Genomic DNA, 20,604 nt, shown 5'->3' on the forward strand with positions numbered 1-20,604 from the left:
TCTGGGATCAAGCAGCGAGCCTAATTATTGAGGATGGAAGGTATGGTGGAATTTTTCAATAAATATTTTGCACCAGTTTTCACAAATGATGGTGAAAGTGAGATCGTAGGTGTAGTGGGGGAGGATATGGAACAATTGTCAGAGATAACTAGAAAAGGAATTGGTTACGAGAAAATTAGCAGGACTCAAAGTGGATAAATCACCAGGCTCTGATGGCAGCTGAAAGAAATCAGAGGAGCTAGCCGAGGCTCTGGCCACCATTTTTAAACCTTGTTACCTATGCAAGTTGTGCTGTGGGATTGGACAGTGGTCAATGTAAAAAAAAAAATGATGTTTAAAAATGGAGAGAAGAATAAACTGAGCAACCATGGACCATATGGTCATTTGTGGGCAAACTCTTAGAATCCATAATTCAAGATGAACTTAGTGAGCATTTAGAAATGCAGGTTAATCAAGGACACCCAGCATGGATTTGTTAAAGGCAAGTCATGCTTGACAAACTTAAAAGAGTTTTTATTGAAGAGGTGACCACATTGATAGATAAAGGAAATACAGTAGATTGTGTTTCTATGGTTTTTAATTCAGCCTTATGGCATGTGGAAATTATGGGTAATGTAGCCACATGACTAGAGATATGGTTGGAAGGCAGAAAGTAAAGCATAGGGTTAAAAGGACGGTTCTTGAACTGAAAAGATATGGTGAGTGGTGGTCCACAGGGATCTATTATCTACTATATACATAAAAGGTCTGTAATTCTTAGGAATTCAGGGAACAATAGCACAATTGGTTTGCCGATAACGCCAAACTAGGGGAATAGACCATTCGTGATGAGGGTTGTGAAAGATTACAGGAGACCACAGATAGGTGAGCAACATGGGCAGGTAGGTGGCAAATGCAGTTCAATTATGAACTAATACATTTTGGAAGTTAAGAATAGGGAAAGGATATGGTTTTGAATGGAGCAGAGGAACCTTGGTGCATATAATCACAGGTAATTAAAATGCAGAAGAAGTAAATAATACCATAAAAAAAGTAACCGAATCCTTGGTCTTGTATCTAGAGGTGTAGAATACAGAAACACGGTGGCATAGTGGTTAGCACTGTTGCCTCACAGCGCCAGGGACCCGGGTTCGAATCCGGCCTCGGGCGACTGTCTGTGTGGAGTTTGCACATTCTTCCCGTGTTTGCGTGGGTTCCCTCCGGGTGCTCCGGTTTCCTCCCACAGTCCAAAGATGTGCAGGTTAGGTTGATTGGCTATGATAAATTGACCCTTAGTGTTAGGGGGATTAAATATGTGGGGTTACGGGGATAGGGTGGGATATGTGTTGGTGTAGGGGTTACGGGGATCGGGTGGGATATGCGTCGGTGCAGGCTCGATGGGCCGAAATGGCCTCTATCTGCACTGTGGGGTTTCTGTGATTTCTGTGATAATGTTGAACTTGTACGAGAGCTTTGTTAGGCCGCAGCTAGAGTATTGTGTCAACTTTGGGCACCGCATTATAGGAAGGATATAGAAACAATGGAAAGGGTGCAATGTAGATTCATTAGGTGTTGCAAGGGATGAAGGGTTACATTTAAAGAGAGACTTGCGAAGGTAGAGTGTTTCCACTGCAACTGAGATGATTAAGGGCTGAGCTTCTGGAGGCCTTCAAGATTATGAAGAGTTATGATGGGGTAAATAATAATAGATTGTTTCCAGTGGTTGGTGAGATGTTAACAAAAGGGCACGAATTGAAATGATGGCCAGAAAAGAGTTGAGAGGTTCAAAAAAAATAAATCTTTAAACAGAGGGTGGTTAGAATATTCTGCCATAAATCATTGTTGAAGCAAAGTACATCAATTATTTTAAAAGGCAGTTAAGATTTTTTTTTAACAAAGAGGTATATTAAAGAGTATGGAGCGGGAGCGTAGGATTAGACAAGGTGGAAAAAACCTCACCGGAACAGACTTAGTGGGCTGTAACATTCTGAGAGATTTAGACTGGCACGGGGGCGGTTTTTAGATTTGGAATGCCTGTGTAGTGCACTAGGCTGCCTGGTTACCAGATTCTGCCAGCTCACACAGCTTGTTGGTATATTTTTACTATTCCACAAGGATATTCTTGTATACAGTGTGGTCTTCCCCCAGCTGGCGCCCATTCCATTGCCTTCTAAGGATACCAGTCTTCAACTGTGTGGCAGTCGTGCCCTCTCCAGCACAACCTTCTCGGCATAACGTAGTTACTGTATGAGAACGCCTGTCCTTCCACATACCTAATACCCAGTATCCCCTTTACGCATACGCAGAAGCGTACAGCCTCTCCTCCTATGCATTCATCAAGTCCAACTCTTAGTGCCACATAGAAGTGTCGACTGCATGCTCGCCTTCGACATGGTCATTTTCACCTCCTCTGATAGGCCTTTCCTCCTCAAATGTTTTCCGTGATGTGTTAACACTGCTTCAGTGAATATAAGGATGGGTCTGTGGCTGAAACCCGAGGCATCAACTTTATTGGTTTCCAGTCTTTCAGATAAATGTCTTTTTTCAGTCTTGATTTAAGATAGAACAGAGAGAAGAAAAGAGCAAACAAAAGAGAGCAGGCGTTTCATCCCCTTGATTTGTGTTTTCAAAGGGCTAGATTTAAGAAAGGTGTGTGCTGGCTCTAATGGGAACCCACTGAACTTCTTGGGTGCTGGTAAAGTTGTTCCATGATTCAGTGCCAGCCATTTGACTCCTTGAGGGTGAAACTGATCTTGGGCGGCAGCGCAAAGCGGCCGATAATGAATCGCCAGCCCATCGGCAGAAAAGAAAATGGTGCGGGTGTAAAATGGGCAGCCGATCCGCCGCTCAAGACCACTTTCACCCGCCACCTGTGTGTTGGTTGAAACCCACACTCAAGTCAGTTGTGCTGTTTGCTTCATGGAAGACTGCGCTTCCACACTCCGTGCTATTCATGTGACCCTGGGGATCCAAGTAACAATTAGCTTTACATTTTAATTCCCAAGTAAATTATGTCATGGGTTCCTTCATCAGTTTATAGATTTTGTTTTTCTTAAATCCCACCCCCCCCCCTAACCCCCATTCCAAGAGAGCAAATGGATGAAAGTACAATTGTTCAAACAGCTGCAGGGGTGCCCCAGGCGTGAGACCTTCCTCCTTGTAGTGGGACCTCTGTTTGGGGCATTCTGTCACACCTCCATCCTGACTGTCCAGCTAAGATCCTAAAGTTGTGATGCAAGTATGGCCACTGATGCCGACTGCTCCGTAGCATGGTGTATTAGTAAGTTGCCCTTTTTTTTGATTCCATCCCTCCCTCCTTTTTTATTTAAAGAAATTGATGGCAGCAGAATCTGTAACGCACACAATCTGTGGCAAGATATGCATTCATAAATAAAACGTGTGGCAGCTCGTGTGTAACGGTGATTCAAACAACAGCCTTAAAGGTGGATGTGACTCATCTCTCAACCTGCAAGAACTGAAAATAAATGCCATTTACAGTAAACTCGAGCCTTGAATGTGTAACCTGAAACTGAGGATCACCTGTTCAATCTGTCTCCTGCAGTAAAATCACAGCTTATCTGTTGTCTGGGTGGGTGCAGCAGCTACAAACTCCTTTTAAAATCTAACAGCGCACAGTGAAGTCTGCAGAAAAGCTAACCCCTTGCTGGGCTCACCTTTTTGCGAGTTGTTCTACTGATTTCGAGGTTGCTTACTTCAGTTCTGAGGAGGGCGAGTAGAAGGACCATAAGCTCTTTGCCCTTCTTTCCAATTCCCAGGGTGAAGTTTGTTCTGTTTCCAATTGACTGAAGATTTAGTTGTTGAGATTGATGCTGTTTTCTTTTCGGAACTGAACACTGCTACATTTTTGCAAGAGGGGGCCTCTGTGACAACTACTAAAATGCATCCTACATGTGGTTGATGGGTTTTAAATGTCATGCAATACTGAGTAAAATACATAACCACAATGGTGGGTAGCAAGCTTCTTAACCATCAAGCTACGGGATGGCTTCACCTACTGGGGGTTGGCAGTCGCTTGCAAAGGGTACAGTTGAGAGCGGTGATGGAGTGTTGGTGTGTACAAGTCGGATTAGAAGTGCTGGTCCCAAACTCTGCTCCTTCATGAATGTGCTGCTACATCATACAGGTGTACCCTACCCCACTTTGAGTAAGCAGATTGAAAATGATGGGAGTTCCATGATTGCTATGGTCAGATCATCGGAAACAGTGACAGATTACAGAACTAATGAAATGAATAGAGCTTGGGGTATTTTTTTCTCTCGAACGGTAAGATGGCACAGAAAAAGGTTACTTTTTTTTTCACCGTCACTGTGACTGTCGCTGGAAACAAGCGAGACCTGGCTGGTCTGCAGTTCCAGTAAACCAGGTTAATGCGGAAATGTAGGAGGAGCTCTTGTTCCGATTGTAGGAGGAAAAACAAAGTCCTCTACAGCGGCCCCGTCACTATGCGTGAGTGTGAATATATTAGTCCATGTTGTTTATGCTTTCGTTTTTTGAAGAAGAAAAAAAAATGATGGCATTGTGCTGGTGGTTTTGTCGAATCTTAGTTTGAGATCTGGGTTAAAATTCAAGATCTGACTGACATTCCATCTTGGATATCGAGAGATGTTTTCATTCCTATCCAGGCACTCAATGGAATTGTCCCCCAGCTCCAGGTACTTGGTGGACCCAGTTAGAGTTTTGAGATGTTAAGGGTCAATGCAACAGCAACAACTTGTATTTATATCGCGCCTTTAACATAGTAAAACGTCCCAAACCGCTTCACAGGAGTATTAAAAGACAAAAAATGTTGACACCGAGCCACATAAGGAGAAATTAGGGCAGGTGACCAAAAGCTTGGTCAAAGAGGTAGGTTTTAAGGAGCGTCTTAAAGGAGGAATGAGAGGTGAAAAGGCGGAGAGGTTTGGGCTGGGAATTCCAGAGCTTAGGTCCTAGGCAACAAAAGGCACGGCCACCAATGGTGGAGCAATTATAATCAAGGATGCTGAAGATGGCAGAATTAGAGGAGCACAGATATCTCGGGTGGGGTTGTGGGGCTGAAGGAAAGGGAGGGGCGAGGCCATCGAAGGATTTGAAAACAAGGATGAGAATTTTGAAATCGAGGTGTTGCTTAACTGGGAGGTCAGTGTAGGTCAGCAAGCACAGGGATGATGGGCAAACAGGGCTTGATGCGAGTTACGGGCAGCTGAGTTTTGGATGACCTCAAGTTTACGTAGGGTAGAATGTGGGAGGCCAGCCAGGAGTGCATTGGAATAGTCAAGTCTAGAGGTAACAAAGGCATGGATGAGGGTTTCAGCAGCAGATGAGCTGAGGCAAGGGCGGAGACGGGCAATGTTATGGAGGTGGAAGTAGGTGGTCTTAGTTATGCTGCGGATATGTGGTTGGATGCTCCAACACATGACGGTGGTGCAAGTTAATTAAGTTAATTAAATTAATTTACATTTTACATTAATGTAAATTTCTGAGACCGTCAGTGCTGTTGACCATATTTGGAGCAGCGAACGTCACGGGTCAGTCTGTCCCTCACTTCCAGCTGACGGGGGCGGGGGGAGAATTAGGGTAAGAGGCTATAGAAACAGGATGACTAACGGCTATTTTTTTTTTTGAATTTTAAAATCATCCTACCCGCTACATTTTTTACCTTTTTCTTTTCCCTCTGTTAAAACAGATGATCTGTACATGAAATGCCCAAACGAGAAGCAAAAATAGATGGAACTCTGTTTGATCGAAGTGCATAACTAATTCTGGAATTAAGTTGCAGCATGCAAGTCTGTTCCAGTTTCAGTCCAAGAATAAAACCAAATTTGCATTGGACCCAGTTTAAAAGCAAATCCTTCCTGTGGAGTCAAGAGGAGCAGGAGTGCACCCCCGACTCCATGGGCGTCTCAGTCGTAACTCGGGTCTCTTCGTTTTGGATAATGCTGATTGCACTGCGCCAAGTCTCAAACGGGCCCACACTAATTTCTACGCCTATATATATTTTAAGAGACCTGCAATACAGATTTTAGTTCCCAAATAAATTAGGTCATAGGTTCCTGCATCAATTTATAGATTGTTTATGTTGGGGGCTTTAAACACATTTTCTCCCTTTTTTAAAAACCCTCCCCCACCCCCCAAAGGAATCGAAAAGGGCCTAAAAAACCCATGATATAGTCAAAGGTGTATTCTTATTCATTGAGCCTGCTGCACAGGAAGGTGGTTGTTGGCGTCAGAGGACATAATCAAAGCAGCATTCTCGTCCAAACCATTTTCAGCTGCTTCATCAATGACCTTCCCCCTTCTCAGGTCAAGAGTGAGGCTGTTTGACGGCAATTCTACAATGTTCACACCATTCACAACTCCTTCAGTTATTAAGCAGCCTATGCCACCCAACAACATGACCTGTCTCAAAGGCCTCTCTGCAGAAAGGAAACATAGAAACATAGAAGAAAGAAGCAGGAGTAGGCCATTCGGCCCCTCGAGCCTGCTCCGCCATTTAATGAGATCATGGCTGATCATCCAAATTCAGTACCCTGTCCCTGCATTCTCCCCATATCCCTTGATCCCTTTAGCCTTAAGAAATATATCTAACTCCCTTCTTGAATATATTTAATGAATTGGCCTCAACTGCCTTCTGTGGTAGAGAATTCCACAGGTTCACCACTCTCTGGGTGAAGAAATTCCTCCTCATCTCAGTCCTAAATGGCTTACCCCTTATCCTTAACCTGTGACCCCTGGTTCTGGACTCCCCCGCCATCGGGCACATCCTTCCTGCATCTAGTCTGTCTAGTCCTGTTAAAATTTTATAAGTTTCAATGAGATCCACTCTCATTCTTCTAAACTCTAGTGAATACAAGTCCAATCGACCCAATCTCTCTTCATACGTCATTCCTGCCATCCCAGGTATCAGTCTGGTGAACCTTCACTTCACCCCCTCCATGGCAAGAACATCCTTCCTCAGATAAGGCGACTAAAAGCCGGAATTTTCCTTACCTTGGTGGGTTTGGTGCGGCTGGTGTCCGTGGCGGGTCCTGACCCCGCTGCTGGCTCCATCCGGCTGTACAAAATGAACTTACCTTAATGGGGCCTATTAAGCCAGCACAGCGCGTTACCCGGCACAGTTAGATGTAGTGGGTCTGGTGACGTTTTAAGCTGGGATCCTTAAAGGGACCCTGGCCACATTAAATTTTACGTTTAATCTAACATAGTGGGTATTGAATCTTTACTGTATATAATAATATAATAAAAGTTAAATAGGAGTGACAAATATTTAAATAAAATTATCATTAAGTAATATGATTCCATCTATAAATACGATCAAGAACATAATTTAAAAAGTACATTAATTGGGAAGTTATTGGTACTTTAGTCACAAATCTATAGACTTTTGTATCCGTAACTGATACAAATAAAAGATGTGTGTGTATATAAGTAAGACATAAAATTAAGCAGATTTTAAATGTAATTGTAAAGGGGTCAATTGGCAATCTTCTGCTAGTTTAGCAGAAGAACTGCGGAATCCCAGACAAACAGTGTAAGAGGTGCTTATAATGGGATTTCTGCAGCTCTTTTGTTGAAGTTAACAATGGACATGAGAGAACCTCTGCAGAAATTCACCCTAAAGTCTCAGACTGAAAAATTAAATTAGTCATATTCAGGGACCGAAAGCAAATTGAACCAGTGGAATGAGTGATGAGAATGAAATTGTTATGGTTGATGACGTGATTTAATGTGTAACTGGACAATCACAGTATAATGTGAGAAAAACCTGACCAGAAACGACACAGAAATTTATTGAAATGGTATGTGTCTTTTTTTATAGTGCAGATCAGTTCACTGCAATTACTGTTCAGTTGGAAGGCAACATCCGAGAATGGCCAGTGAAAAATTAACATTTACCAGTAACTTTTCAAGTAGAACAGAATCTCCATCAATCTGTTAGCTGATGTAATCAACATGTTTTTATTTTGGGGTTTTTTCCATGTTGTCAAGTAATCAGCTGGAGCAATGGCCACGGAACTCGCGCCTCGGGTTGACAGACGTGGTTCCCGAGCTGTGTGAATCCCGTGGCCATGCAGGGAAATTTAATAAGTAGGGGGGAAAGGCTCTTAAGTGCCTATAAAGTACCTCATAATGATTTCAGTTGTGTCCCCTGCCACTGCAGGTTGGGTCAGCTCCATGTTAACAGATGCACCTGTGGGAGCAAGTTGACACTGGGTTCCTGTCCCGCTGTCAAAAAAAAACTTTCCCACCCGACCCGCCACCGATCGCACCTGCTACCACCCCAGAAAATTCAGCCCAAACATTAAGTTCCATTGTATAGCTTCAGCTCCAGGTCAGACAGAGATTTGGGCACAAGTTGAGGCCACACAACAAAGCAATTCAACATAATAGTGGCAGTTGAGTCATGATCTGCATTCAACTCGGAAGGTTAGGGAAGTAGCATCGAAAAGCTCCGACACACTCATTATCTCCTTGAGCCAAAGCCACATAATGATCAAACTTTAATGCCTATCGAAGGAAAAGCTGAAGTCACTAACTTATCAATTGAGGCAGTCTCCTTACATTGACTGATACTCAACTGAGACTAGGATTTGTGACTATAGTGGGCAATGGCAGCAGTGTAGTCAGCACATTGTAGTTAGGGGCATGAGCTCAATGCTAATTGGTTCCAAATAGTGGTGGAAGTGACTCCTCTGCCAGAGCGATATGAGCTTCTTGAGCTGTCACAACCTAGGGACATGTTGCTGACCGGGTCTGCACCATCTTTTGGTATCCTTGGCCATGCAAGATTAGCCTTATGAAGGGACTCTTTTATTGTCTAACCATAGAAGTGGCAACAAGCAAACAGGCACCGATACTTGTTCTAATGAACAAACCATTCACTAGTTCTTTCTAGGCTTGATGCTCTCTACAAAGTCTCAGCACCAGAGGAGAATGCCAGCTTCATCCCAGCATCACATATTCCACAACTCCCTGTAAATACAAGAAATTGGTTAGAACACCAATTCCGCAGAAACAATATTTAAAAGTTGGATTGCTTGCAGGACTTGGCTGTATGCTTAAGTATGTTTTCTACATGATAACAGTGACTACACTTCAAAGATACTCCATTGGCTGTAAAGTGCTTTGGGATGTCTTGAGGTTGTGAAAGGCGCTGTATAAATGCAAATCTTTATTTTTTTTCCAACCAATGCATGTGAGATTAGCAGAAATCAGTGCCATAATTACTCTCTCACCTATTGCCAACAGATACAGTTCTCTTGCCAATGAACAACATGCAAAGCAAACTACTGGCAACCTATAGCCAGTGCCCTAGAGAAAGTGGTCTGGACTGCAGCCCAAGGAGTCCAACTTGGCAAGCGTTTGCATTGTAGAATTTCCAGGTTCAGATCAAACTTACTGAATATTCCTTTCTCAGAATTTCTGGGGACCATCCTGAAATTTCAAGAAACGCTTGTAAAATCTAGAATCAAATCTCCTAGAATGGTTTCAAAGGCAGTCTACACTAGCCGAGTTCATATAGTTAGATCTTATTAAAGGAAAATAAATTTCCTCTTGAGGTAGAAGATCAGCTTCACTCTGATTTCAAAATAATGGCATGTTGAAAAATTTGCTACAGGCCATAAGGACGCATACTTGCACCATGGGATTTGAGAAAAGCACAAAAGATACTTGAAGCTCAATGCAGAAAGATAGATTGGCACAACAGTGTTCTTTCATTCAACCTTTTATTAGCACTCAAAGTTGTTAAGGTCTATGGTAATTTCCAACAGTGGTAACCTTCCTCAGACTGTCGGGTAATTTCAAGGCTATGTGTGTCTCCACTATCGCCCATCAGAAACCATCTTTTGAGGCGTTGCAGAGATCTCATTCTAGTACGTGCAAGGTCTATTAGTGAGGTTGTTCCATCCTGTTAATCCAAGAAGGATTCATAACACAACTGGTAAAAGTTTCACACTGTCTGTTTCCAGGTCACTCTGAGCTGCTTGTAAGACCGTGCTCCTGAAATGCAACTTTACTTCTCTCTTCCCCAAAAATTAACAATTCAGAAAAAAGCACTGTATGCAGATCTTAACATCAAGTTTCTAATCTTTCTCAAATTGTAGTCCTAAAAGTAATCATGGTCCAGGAGTCGGATTCATTCACAAGATTGAGAGAGATATAGGCAGTAATTTTTGCATCTCTTTACTGGATGAGGAAGTTTTTGGTTCCCAGACCTGTTGCAGTCCACCCATTTTCCAGAGGTGTGATCATCAGGGAAACATTGAGAGAGATTTATGATTAAAAGGAATGGGGTAACCCCAGCTCCATGTGTTTAAAGGGATTTTTAACCCATTTTTGTTTTAATGCCAATTACACCAAACTTGGGGGCATGGCAAACTGTGACGATGATACCAATTGACTGCAACAGGATATAGAAAACTAGCAGAATGGGCAGACAAGTGGCAGATGGAATTTAATAGAGAAGTGTGAGGTGATGCATTTTGGCAGAAGGAACAGGGAGAGGCAATATACACATAATGGCACAGTTTTAAAGAGTGTGCAGGGACAGAGGGACCTGGGAGTTAATGTGCATAGGTCCCTGAAGGTGGCAGGACATATTGAGAGAGTGGTTAACAAAGCATATGGGATCTTCATAAATAGAGGTATTGAGTACAAAAATAGAGAAGTTATGCTGAACCTTTATAAAGCGCTGGTCTGGCCACAACTGGAGTATTGCGTCCAGTTCTGGTCACCACACTTTAGGAAGGATGTGAAGGCACTTGAGAGGGTGCAGAGGAGATTTACCAGAATGGTTCTGGGGATTGGGTATCTTAGTTACAAGGACAAGTTGGAGAAGCTGGATTTGTTTTCATTAGAGCAAAGGAGGTTGAGGGGTGATTTGATAGAGATGTACAAGATTATGACAGGTTTGAATAGGCTAGACAGGGAAAGGCTGTTCCCATTAATTGATGGTACAAGGACTAGGGGACACAGATTTAAGGTTTTGGGCAAGAGATACGGGGGAATGTGAGGAAAAACGTTTTTACACAGCGAGTGGTGAGGACCTGGAACTCGCTGCCGACGGAAATGGTGGAAGTGGAGACACTCGATGTTTTCAAGGGGAGACTGGATAGGCACTTGAGGGAAATACACTTGCAGGGCTACGGGGATAGAGCGGGGGAATGGGACTGACTGGATTGCTCTACAGAGAGCCGGCACAGAATCGATGGACCAAATGGCCTCCTTCTGTGCCCTTATGACTCTGACATCAAAAGCAGCTAAAGCAAAATGAGAGAGCTTGGCAGCTATGCCATTTTCATTTTTCATCAGCATAACCTACTGGGTCTGATGCTGCATGGCTGGCTCTAAAATGCTAACTTAGCTTGAGATCAGCCAAGATGGTCTTGAGAGTAAATCTACGGAGCAGATTTCGGCTATGTCTCATCTTGACGGTGACTGCTCCCTTCCTTCTTGGCTCATAAACACACTTGAGCTGCCAACTATGTGACAAGTTCTATGGTTTTTCCAAGAACTGCCTCCATTTAAAAAGGAAATGATGTATGGACAAGCATATCCCTATAGGTAAGGTGCATGATATGGCACAGTATTACTCTTCTGACCACAGAGCCAAACAGTGCAGGTTTTCTTTCCGAACTTCAGTTAGGAAAGACTACTTGGCTTCCAGAAAATCTTTCACGACTCAGTGGATATGATTCATCTATCTGAGCCACAATAATTGCATAATTGTTTCTTCTGTCCTCATTTATCTACAGTATTTACTGTATAAATCAGCAAGTTCACTGTTGGCTCATCGTTGCAGCCTCATCACCTGCCACTGACGGGAAAATCAGTTAGGGAGAATCTACTGGCATCCAGGTTCATGTAGCAACAGCAGCTAACATTTATATAGCGCCTTTAGCATAGTAAAACATCCCAAGGCGTTTCACAGGAGCGTTATCAGACAAAATTTGATACCGAGCCACATGAAATATTTGGACAGGTTGGGTAGGTTTTAAAGTGCCTCCTAAAGGAGGAGAGTGGTTTAGGTAAATTCTACATTTTAACACCAGACCATTCCTTTCGAACATATGGATATTCTTTTGTACTAGCTGGCATCTGATCCACTTGAAATAATGGCCCAAAAATTACGGTCAGCGGCATAGCTACGTCGTACACCGTCAACCTCCGAAATAAATGCAGCGTATTACATCGCGAAGGCCAGGAGCGCAGCGCACAGCCTATGTGTAAGGGAAGGCAAGCCCACAAAATTGTCAAAACTAAGCCACGCCCACAGAAACTTCTTTGTCAGTTCCATTGAAATTACATTTTAAAAACTTCTGCAAACTTCTACAAACTTATATAAAAAAAAAAACTTTTATTTAAACTGATACTTGGACTTACATCATTTTAACAAAATGTTATATGAAATAACAAAATGCCAACAATAATTTGGCATCTGTTTTCCACTTGAGGTCCATGGAAAGATTCTTGTCCTTTGACCGTTTTCTAAAGTGAAATAAATTGTTTAGCTGCTCAATCTTCTGTTGAGGTTAATACAGTTTCTATCACTTGGGAAGTGTATTAAATGTTATTTATTTATATATCATACGAAGAAACATGTTCCTTTTCTTATTTGCACTAAGGAGCCTTGTAGAGTGTTTTGCTAGCCCAAAGAATTACCTATGCTGTACTTCAAACATCTCGGCTTTTTAAATTAAGGATGAATTCGGATTTATTTTATGTAAATCAGGTAAGTTTTTTATTCTTTTAAGGCTAGCATTTAATATCCTGTCAAAGGTCCATTACGATGGACTGCGATTCAACAACACTGAAAGGCATTAGTAATGATCCTTTTGATTTACTACACACCATGCATGTTGCACACCAGCTGTGGGGCAGCTTTAAATGTATTCTATAAAATAATTAAATCGCAAAATGGTTTTATTTCATACATTTGGAGGAAGTATAAATGATCTGTGTCGAATGCCCAGTTCTTGATCATACAATTGGAGTACAGAAAACTTTGATAATTTTTAATATTAATTGTCATATTTTATATTTTTAATGTTTCTAAATGTTGCCACTAGGTACATATATTTTATTGTGAAGTGATACCAGAATGGTTAGCAATCCTTTCCGACGCACTCGAATGGATTCCTTTCACAGTGTAACAGGCTCCTGCGCCTGCTTTCACTAACCATAAATTTTTTCAGACGTAATTGCTGGGCAGTTGGTGGGCAATTTGCCCAACTCTGCACCAGCAATTAGTATTTCCCTGTCGGTGCGGATCATCTGTCAAGGCGTACCTTGACCGATCATAAGATAGGCATTTAGCATATGCACTGAAATCTCGAACTTGTGGTCAGTTTCGAAGGCAGCATGACGGCGTGCTCTGAGTATACCGTCATATCCACTGCAAAATCTACCCCATTGATTTCTTGCATAGATCTCAACATTTCATCTTTCATTGGTTCATGTGCTGGTGTTTGACCCATTTCATTTTGGGCAGTGGATAGGACAGTCAATGTGCCACATTTGAAGTTCATGCCTGAAACTGTACCCTTAGTTTGTATCAGGAGATTATAGTGCTAAGGTTTTATCTACAACCACGCGCTCCTTAAAAGGAAACATTGCTTTGTTGATATTTAGAGCCGGACATTGCATGTCCGATCGAACCAAGGGCATCCACCAATCTAGACGGTTTGCTTTCTTTGATAACAAAACATTAGGTAAGTAGTATGTGCAATGCAGTCTGGATAAATTGGGCAACGAGAACTTGGCCTCAATTTCCCCCTACCCCACACCCTATCGTAAGTCAGGATTTTCACATGTGCCCAACTTGATCTCGGCATATTTCCAGGTTCAGCTCTTTAAGTGGCCTGGGTAAGCAAGAGGCAGAACTACTGCCCGAGAATCGGTGCTTGCTGCAAATCAGAGGAGGAAAGTTGTATGCTGTCTTAAAAGGCCTGTAGCAGCACAAATTCACAATGAATGAACTTGCATTTCTGTAGCGCCTTTCATGACCTTGGGATGTCCCAAAGTGCTTTACAGCCAATGAAGAGCTTTTGAAGTGTAGTCGTCGTTGTAATGTAGGAAACGCGGCAGTCAATTGTGCACACAGCAAGCTCCCACAAACAGCAATGTGATAATGACCAGATAATCTGTTTTAATGATGTTTGGATGAGGGATAAATATTGGCCAGCACTTTGATGTTTTGGCCTGCTGACTCTTGTCACAGAGCTCCCAGATGGCCTCCATCCCAACAGTTCAGTCAAAGACTAAATGTATTTAATTACCCAAGATATGTAAGAAGTTGCTGGCTACCCTTTTACAGACCTTCCAATCTGAAGGGTCTGGCCCCCAACCTCCAACAGCCAGCTTGTTCAGGGCAGGTGTCTGGTTAGGGGAATCCCTGTGAAATGACATGGGAGGCATAATGACATCACTCCTACATTTACATACAATTTAAATATTCCCATCTAGGAATATAGGAACAGGGGTAGGCCATTCAGCCTCTCAAGCCTGTTCCGCCATTCAGTTACATCTGCACCTCAACTCCATTTACCCACTTTTGCTCCATCTCCCTCGAGACCCTTACCTGACAAAAGTCTATCTATTGGGGGAAGAGCGTTTCAGATTTCTACTGTGTGGAAAAAGTGCTTCCTGATTTTTGCCCCTGAATGACCTAGCTCTAGTTTTACATCCCCTTGTTCTTGATTCCCCCACCAGAGGAAATAGTTTCTTCATATCTACGCTATTGAATCCTTTTAACATTTTAAAAATCTTGATGCTGGGAATATGCCAGGAAAAATGCATCAAGTGCAACTAGGGCAGGGACCTGACATTACTGGTCTCCACTCCTTTTTGCTTTCCCTTCTCCCTAATACCCCAGAGACTTGCTCATAGCTCATTCGGTAAAGGGAAATGAGTCCTAGCTGGTCAGGAATCACCAGGAAAATGAAAACTTATTGAGCCACAATTTGCGACCCCCATCGGTGCTGCGGAAGTTCCGGGTTTAGGCATGCAGAGACGATGCGCGAAAACCCGGAACTTGAGATCTGTCAAGAATTCTCTTGACAGATGATCCACATCCCCTGGAGATGGGCCTCTGCGGGTGGAGAGTTGCGCTATTTGCCCAACTTCCACCCGCTGAATGCCCGTGAAATTCTTACACCTGGTAAAAGCGAGCGTAAGACTTGCTTTTACCAGCATAAGAGTTTTAAAAAATAGAAAAATAAAATTTTATCGCTCATTTATACTTTAAAAACCCTGTCCAATAAGGTAAGTTTATTTTGAGCCCCATTAAAACATTTATATTTTTTCAAAAAATTGAATTTTTGTTTAAAATATTTAATTAAATCGCATTTTAATTAATTTTAAATATGTAATTTAAAAAAATTATTTCATGTGTTCGTGTAATTTTTAAGTGATCCCCATTCATACTTATGGGGATTCCAGTTTGCACGGAACTCCCATAAATATGAATAGGGATTCCCTTCTTTAATTGGTTGGGCCAGCCCACATGATCCCAGGGGTGCTTGCGAATCGCCTGTGCCCCTGGAATACATGGGCCTCCACCTGCAGGTACCCGGAGAGGCCCAGGAGCGCGAATCTCCGTACCTCCCGGACCACCAGGTAAATTCGTCGATATTTTTCTTTTTACAGGTCGGAGGCATCCGCCCGCGGGAAGCCTCCGACCGCAAATTTTGGGCCATTGTGTTTGTGTAATTGGCTAGGATGATGGACAACCTGCAGTGAGCCTCCCCTGGCAGTCTGCCAGGCAGTGGATTGAATACGTAGCTTTAGGAAGCATTACTGAGTGGATTTCGCAACTCAATTATCAAAGTTTTGAGACTGAGACTGTTCCATTCTGAGAAGACTTCTGCACTGAGTCAGAAAGTCCCACCGTCATCTTTTCTGTGCTATTTATGTGAAGGTTGAACAAATGAGAGAGAATTTGAGTTTAATTATCACAGATAAAGACTTCTTCATTCATTGATTCCAACCTCCATATACAAAGGTCTCACTCTACATGCCCTTTGGTTATCTCTATCTGACCAGACTCTGACCTGCAGCTCTCTCTTAATGTATATAGGGCCTTGGTGAGACCACACCTGGAGTACTGTGTACAATTTCGGTCTCCTTACCCAAGGAAGGATATACTTGCCATAGAGGGAATGCAACAAAGGTTCACCAGACTGATTCCTGGGAAGGCGGGACTGTCGTATGAGAAGAGATTGAGTAAACTAGGCCTGTATTCTCTTGAATTCAGAAGAATGAGAGGGGATCTCATTGAAGTATACAAAATTATTACAGGGCTTGATGAGGTGGATGCTGGGAGAATGTTTCCCTTGGCTGGGGAGTCTAGAACCAGGGGCCACAGCCTCAGGATAAAGGGTAGGCCATTCAGGACTGAAATGAGAAGAAATGTCTTCACACAGAGGGTGGTGAATCTTTGGAATTCTCTACCCCAGAGGGCTGTGGAGGCTCAGTCATTGGGTATATTCAAAACAGAAGTCGATAGATTTCTAACTAGTAAGGGCATCAAGGGATACGGCGATAGGGTCGGTGAATGGAGTTGAGGCAGAAGATCAGCCATGATCTCATTGAATGGCGGAGCAGGCTCAAAGGGCCAAATGGCCTACTCCTGCTCCTATTTCTTATATATGCCTGATTTTCTTTTTCTATTGTATTAACTGAATCCCTACCCAGCCATTGCTGTCTTCTCCTTTTAAAATGTCTCAGGCACACTTACAGGACAAAGTGTGAAGTATGTGATGTTAGGGAAGACCACGTAACATTTATGGCACCAGCTTCTAAAAGTGGGACAATGGTTCCCCTCATTGACTGCCTGCTAATTTGGATGTGGTGTGTGAACTATTTAAAGAATGAGGAAGAGTGTCCCATTAGCAGACAGCCTCTGTGGGGTAATGTACACAGCTGCATCTGCTGTACTGCAAAAAGCTCAGGATATGTACAAACCTATAATAGCACATATAGAAATCCTGCAAAAATGTAAATTGCTTGTTGCTCATGCATTATAATTAAGCAGCTGTTTGCAATGCTTTTTTTTAGATTATAATAATTTGCCTTGCTGGAGTGTACAATTATAACCTGCAATAACATCTGCCTGTTTATTCACACTGCTAATGTGGATCACACGAGAAGTAATAGAAGCCTCTCCCTACTTAAAGTAATCTATTTGAACTGGCCAGCTACAAGTGATGTCCGGAGGCTGGATGAGCGTTCCATTATCAGATGATCTGCCAATGTAAACTGTTAGGAAATCATCCGACTCAAATCCTCCAAACTACTTTAATATGTTGCGTTTCTGAGAATATAAATTTCTTGAGAATGGAACTCTTATTTTAATGGAACTTTTGGTGTGTGTTTTTTTTTAAGATGACTGAGCAAAGGAAGCAAAAGCAACGACTCGGCCTCCTTGGGCATCCTCCACACATGAACATTAACTCACAGCAACCGGCCTGAATGAGGTGACGGCACTTTGAATCGAAATAGATGGGCTCAGGACCTTTCACCCAACTACTGAACCAGTATAAGTCATCAACATGTTTACTTGTGTGCACCATAGGAATAAATGACACTTTAGTCTTGCGGTTTCTTGCTACTATACCTAGATCCCTAAGGAACCATTTTCTGTCACACTCGTTGGCATATTCTGCTTCCATTGCTGCCAAAGAAGGAATCCCAAGTGTTCTTTAACGGTCTCCATTTGGAAGCAGCAGGGTTGTATAATTTTTTTTTAAAAATCACATTTGAAGAGCTGACTGTCAAGATAATGAGTAGGGCAGAGGTTTTTGTATGTACAGAAAAAATAGTTGTGTAACCAGTATTTAATGTCCTATTTTTGTAAGTTGACTGTGCAATATGACTAATGAATATGCAAATACTCTATATAACTTTGCATTTGTAGATGAGCACTGAAATGTACTACCTGTGAAGAGCCACATTGTCTTTTGCTAAATGAATATCCACCTGTTTATTTTCTTTGAAGCTGAAAAAGGATGAATGAAAAACTTTTTGTATATTTGCTGCCTTAGTTTAGTTTTGTATAAGTACCTCAGTTTACAGATGGCAGACAAGTCAGTGACCAAGACCGTAGTGTTAATGACTTAAAATATATACAAAGCACTAATATTATACAAGTCAAGCGTGGTATTGACAGTTGTAAGATGCATAAGAAAAGCTATTTAATAAATATATAAAGCTGCTGTGGTGTGAGTTCTTTGATTTTTTTTCTGATATTTCATTATTTATTACCTATTAATAATGGAACTTTATATTAGCAGAATGTTGTGATGGTAAACTATTAAACGTAAAATATGATTGTTCCAAATTAGTTAGTGCACGTTCTCTTTTCACACCTGGAACAACTCACCCGGTCCAGATGTGGGATGCATCCTAGGTTGCAGATGGAAGCTAGGATGGAGATAGCAGAAGCTCTGACCACAATCTTTCAATCTTCCTTGGATATTGGAGCGGTGCCAGAGGACTAAAGGATTGCAAATGTTACAACCCTGTTCAAAAGTGATGGGGATAAACCTGATAACTACATACCAATCAGTCTAACGTCAGTGGTGGGAAAACTACTAGAGACCAACGTTCCTGTTGGAGGTCCCGCGCAGGCCGCTTGCCGGCTTCACAATGGGGACAAACCGCGCATGCACGGAAATTTGAATGGGCCACGCAGCTCCTTAAAGGGGCCATGCACCCAAAAAAAATTAAAGGGAACATTGCTAGAGACCATTCTCGAGAACAAAATGAATTCTCACTTGGAACAGCCAGCATAGATTTGTTAAAGGCAAATTGTGTCTGCCTAACCTGGTTGAGTTCTTTGATGAAGTAACAGAGAGTGTTGATGAAGGTAGGGCAGTAGATGTGAATATATGGGCTTTCAAAAGGCATTTGATAAAGTGCCTTCCATTTTCCGAATGACAGACCTATTCACAAAATAGAAGCGGATGGTAATAAAGAGAGAGTGTCATTTGGGTATGTAATTGGCTATGGGATAGGATGTCGCAAAGTACTTTTGAAGCTGTAATGTAGGAAATGCGGCAGTCAATTTGCACTCGGCAAGGTCCTACAAACAGCAATGAGATAATGACCAGATAATCTGCTTTAGTGCTGTTTGCTTGAGGGATAAATATTGGCCAGGACACCAGGGGAATTCCTCTGCCCTTCGAAATTGTGCGATGGGTACTCTTGCGTCCACCTGAGAGGGCAGACGGACCCTCGGTTTAACATCTCATCCAAAGGACGGCATCTCTGAAGTGTAGCACTTATTCAATGTCAGCCTAGATTTTGTGCTCATGTCTCTGGAGTGGGACTTGAACCCACGACCTTCTGACACCGAGTAACTGTACTGAGCTGCATGAAATAGCCGATACACTTAAGACTAATCTACTGGAATTTTTTGAGGATGTAACTGGTAAAATAGATAAGGGAGAACCAGTGGATGTGGTGTATTTGGACTTTCAGAAGGCTTTCGATAAGGTCCCGCATAAGAGATTAGCGTGCAAAATTAAGGCACATGGGATTGGGGGCAAGGTATTGACTTGGATAGAGAACTGGTTGGCGGACAGAAAGCAAAGAGTTGGAATAAACGGGTCATTTTCTGAGTGGCAGGCAGTGACTAGTGGGGTACCGCAAGGATCGGTCCTAGGACTCCAGCTGTTCACAATATATATTAATGATCTGGACGAGGGAATTGGCTGTAATATCTCCAAATTTGCAGACGACACAAAGCTGGGGGGGAGGATATGCTGTGAGGGGGATGTCGTGAAACTCCAGCACAATTTGGACAGGTTGGGTGATTGAGCAGAAACATGGCAAATGCACTATAATGTGGATAAATGTGAGGTTATCCACTTTGGTGGCAAAAACAGGAAGGCAGATTATTATTTGAATGGTAATAGATTGGGAGAAGGGGAAGTGCAAAGAGACCTGGGTGTTCTTGTACACCAGTCGCTGAAGGTAAGCATGCAGGTGCAGCAGGCGGTTAAGAAGGCAAATGGTATGTTGGCCTTCGTAGCAAGAGGGTTCGAGTACAAGAACAAGGATGTCTTGATGCAGTTCTACAGGGCCTTGGTGAGACCACACCTTGAGTATTGTGTGCAGCTTTGGTCACCTTACCTGAGGAAGGACGTTCTTGCCATGGAAGGAGTGCAGCGAAGATTCACCAGGCTGATACCTGGGATGGCAGGAATGACGTACGAGGAGAGATTGTGTCGATTGGGCTTATACTCACTGGAGTTTAGAAGATTGAGAGGGGATCTCATCGAAACCTATAAAATTCTGTCAGGCCTGGACAGACTAGATGCAGGAAGGATGTTTCTGATGGCCGGGGAGTCCAGAACCAGGAGTCATAGTCTAAGGATAAGGGGTAAGCCATTTAGGACTGAAATGAGGAGGAATTTTTTCACCCAGAGAGTGGTGAACCTGTGGAATTCTCTGCCACAGAGGGCGGTGGAGGCCAGTTCATTAAGTATATTCAAGAAAGAGTTGGATATATTTCTTAAGGCTAAAGGGATCAAGGGATATGGGGAGAAGGCAGGGACCGGGTACTGAATTTGGATGATCAGCCATGATCTCATTGAATGGCGGAGCAGGCTCGAAGGGCCG

At 42.7% G+C, this 20,604-nt stretch overlaps 1 protein-coding gene across 1 annotated transcript in view; it reads left to right on the forward strand.

Annotated features, from left to right (window-relative positions):
- The window catches only part of LOC147110942 (inositol 1,4,5-trisphosphate-gated calcium channel ITPR1-like), a 509,662-nt gene extending 491,468 nt beyond the window's left edge, over positions 1 to 18,194 (forward strand). The window contains exon 58 of the mRNA XM_085999984.1: positions 17,365 to 18,194. Within this exon, the coding sequence (XP_085856110.1) occupies positions 17,365 to 17,451 (87 nt within the window). The 3' untranslated portion in view covers positions 17,452 to 18,194. The remainder of the gene's footprint in view (positions 1 to 17,364) is intronic.
- The last annotated feature ends 2,410 nt before the right edge of the window (positions 18,195 to 20,604 follow it).

The sequence above is a fragment of the Somniosus microcephalus genome, chromosome 11 (genome assembly GCF_052327205.1).
Source record: "Somniosus microcephalus isolate GS21.2 chromosome 11, FLI_Smic_1.0, whole genome shotgun sequence".
Classification (NCBI taxonomy): Eukaryota; Metazoa; Chordata; class Chondrichthyes; order Squaliformes; family Somniosidae; genus Somniosus; species Somniosus microcephalus.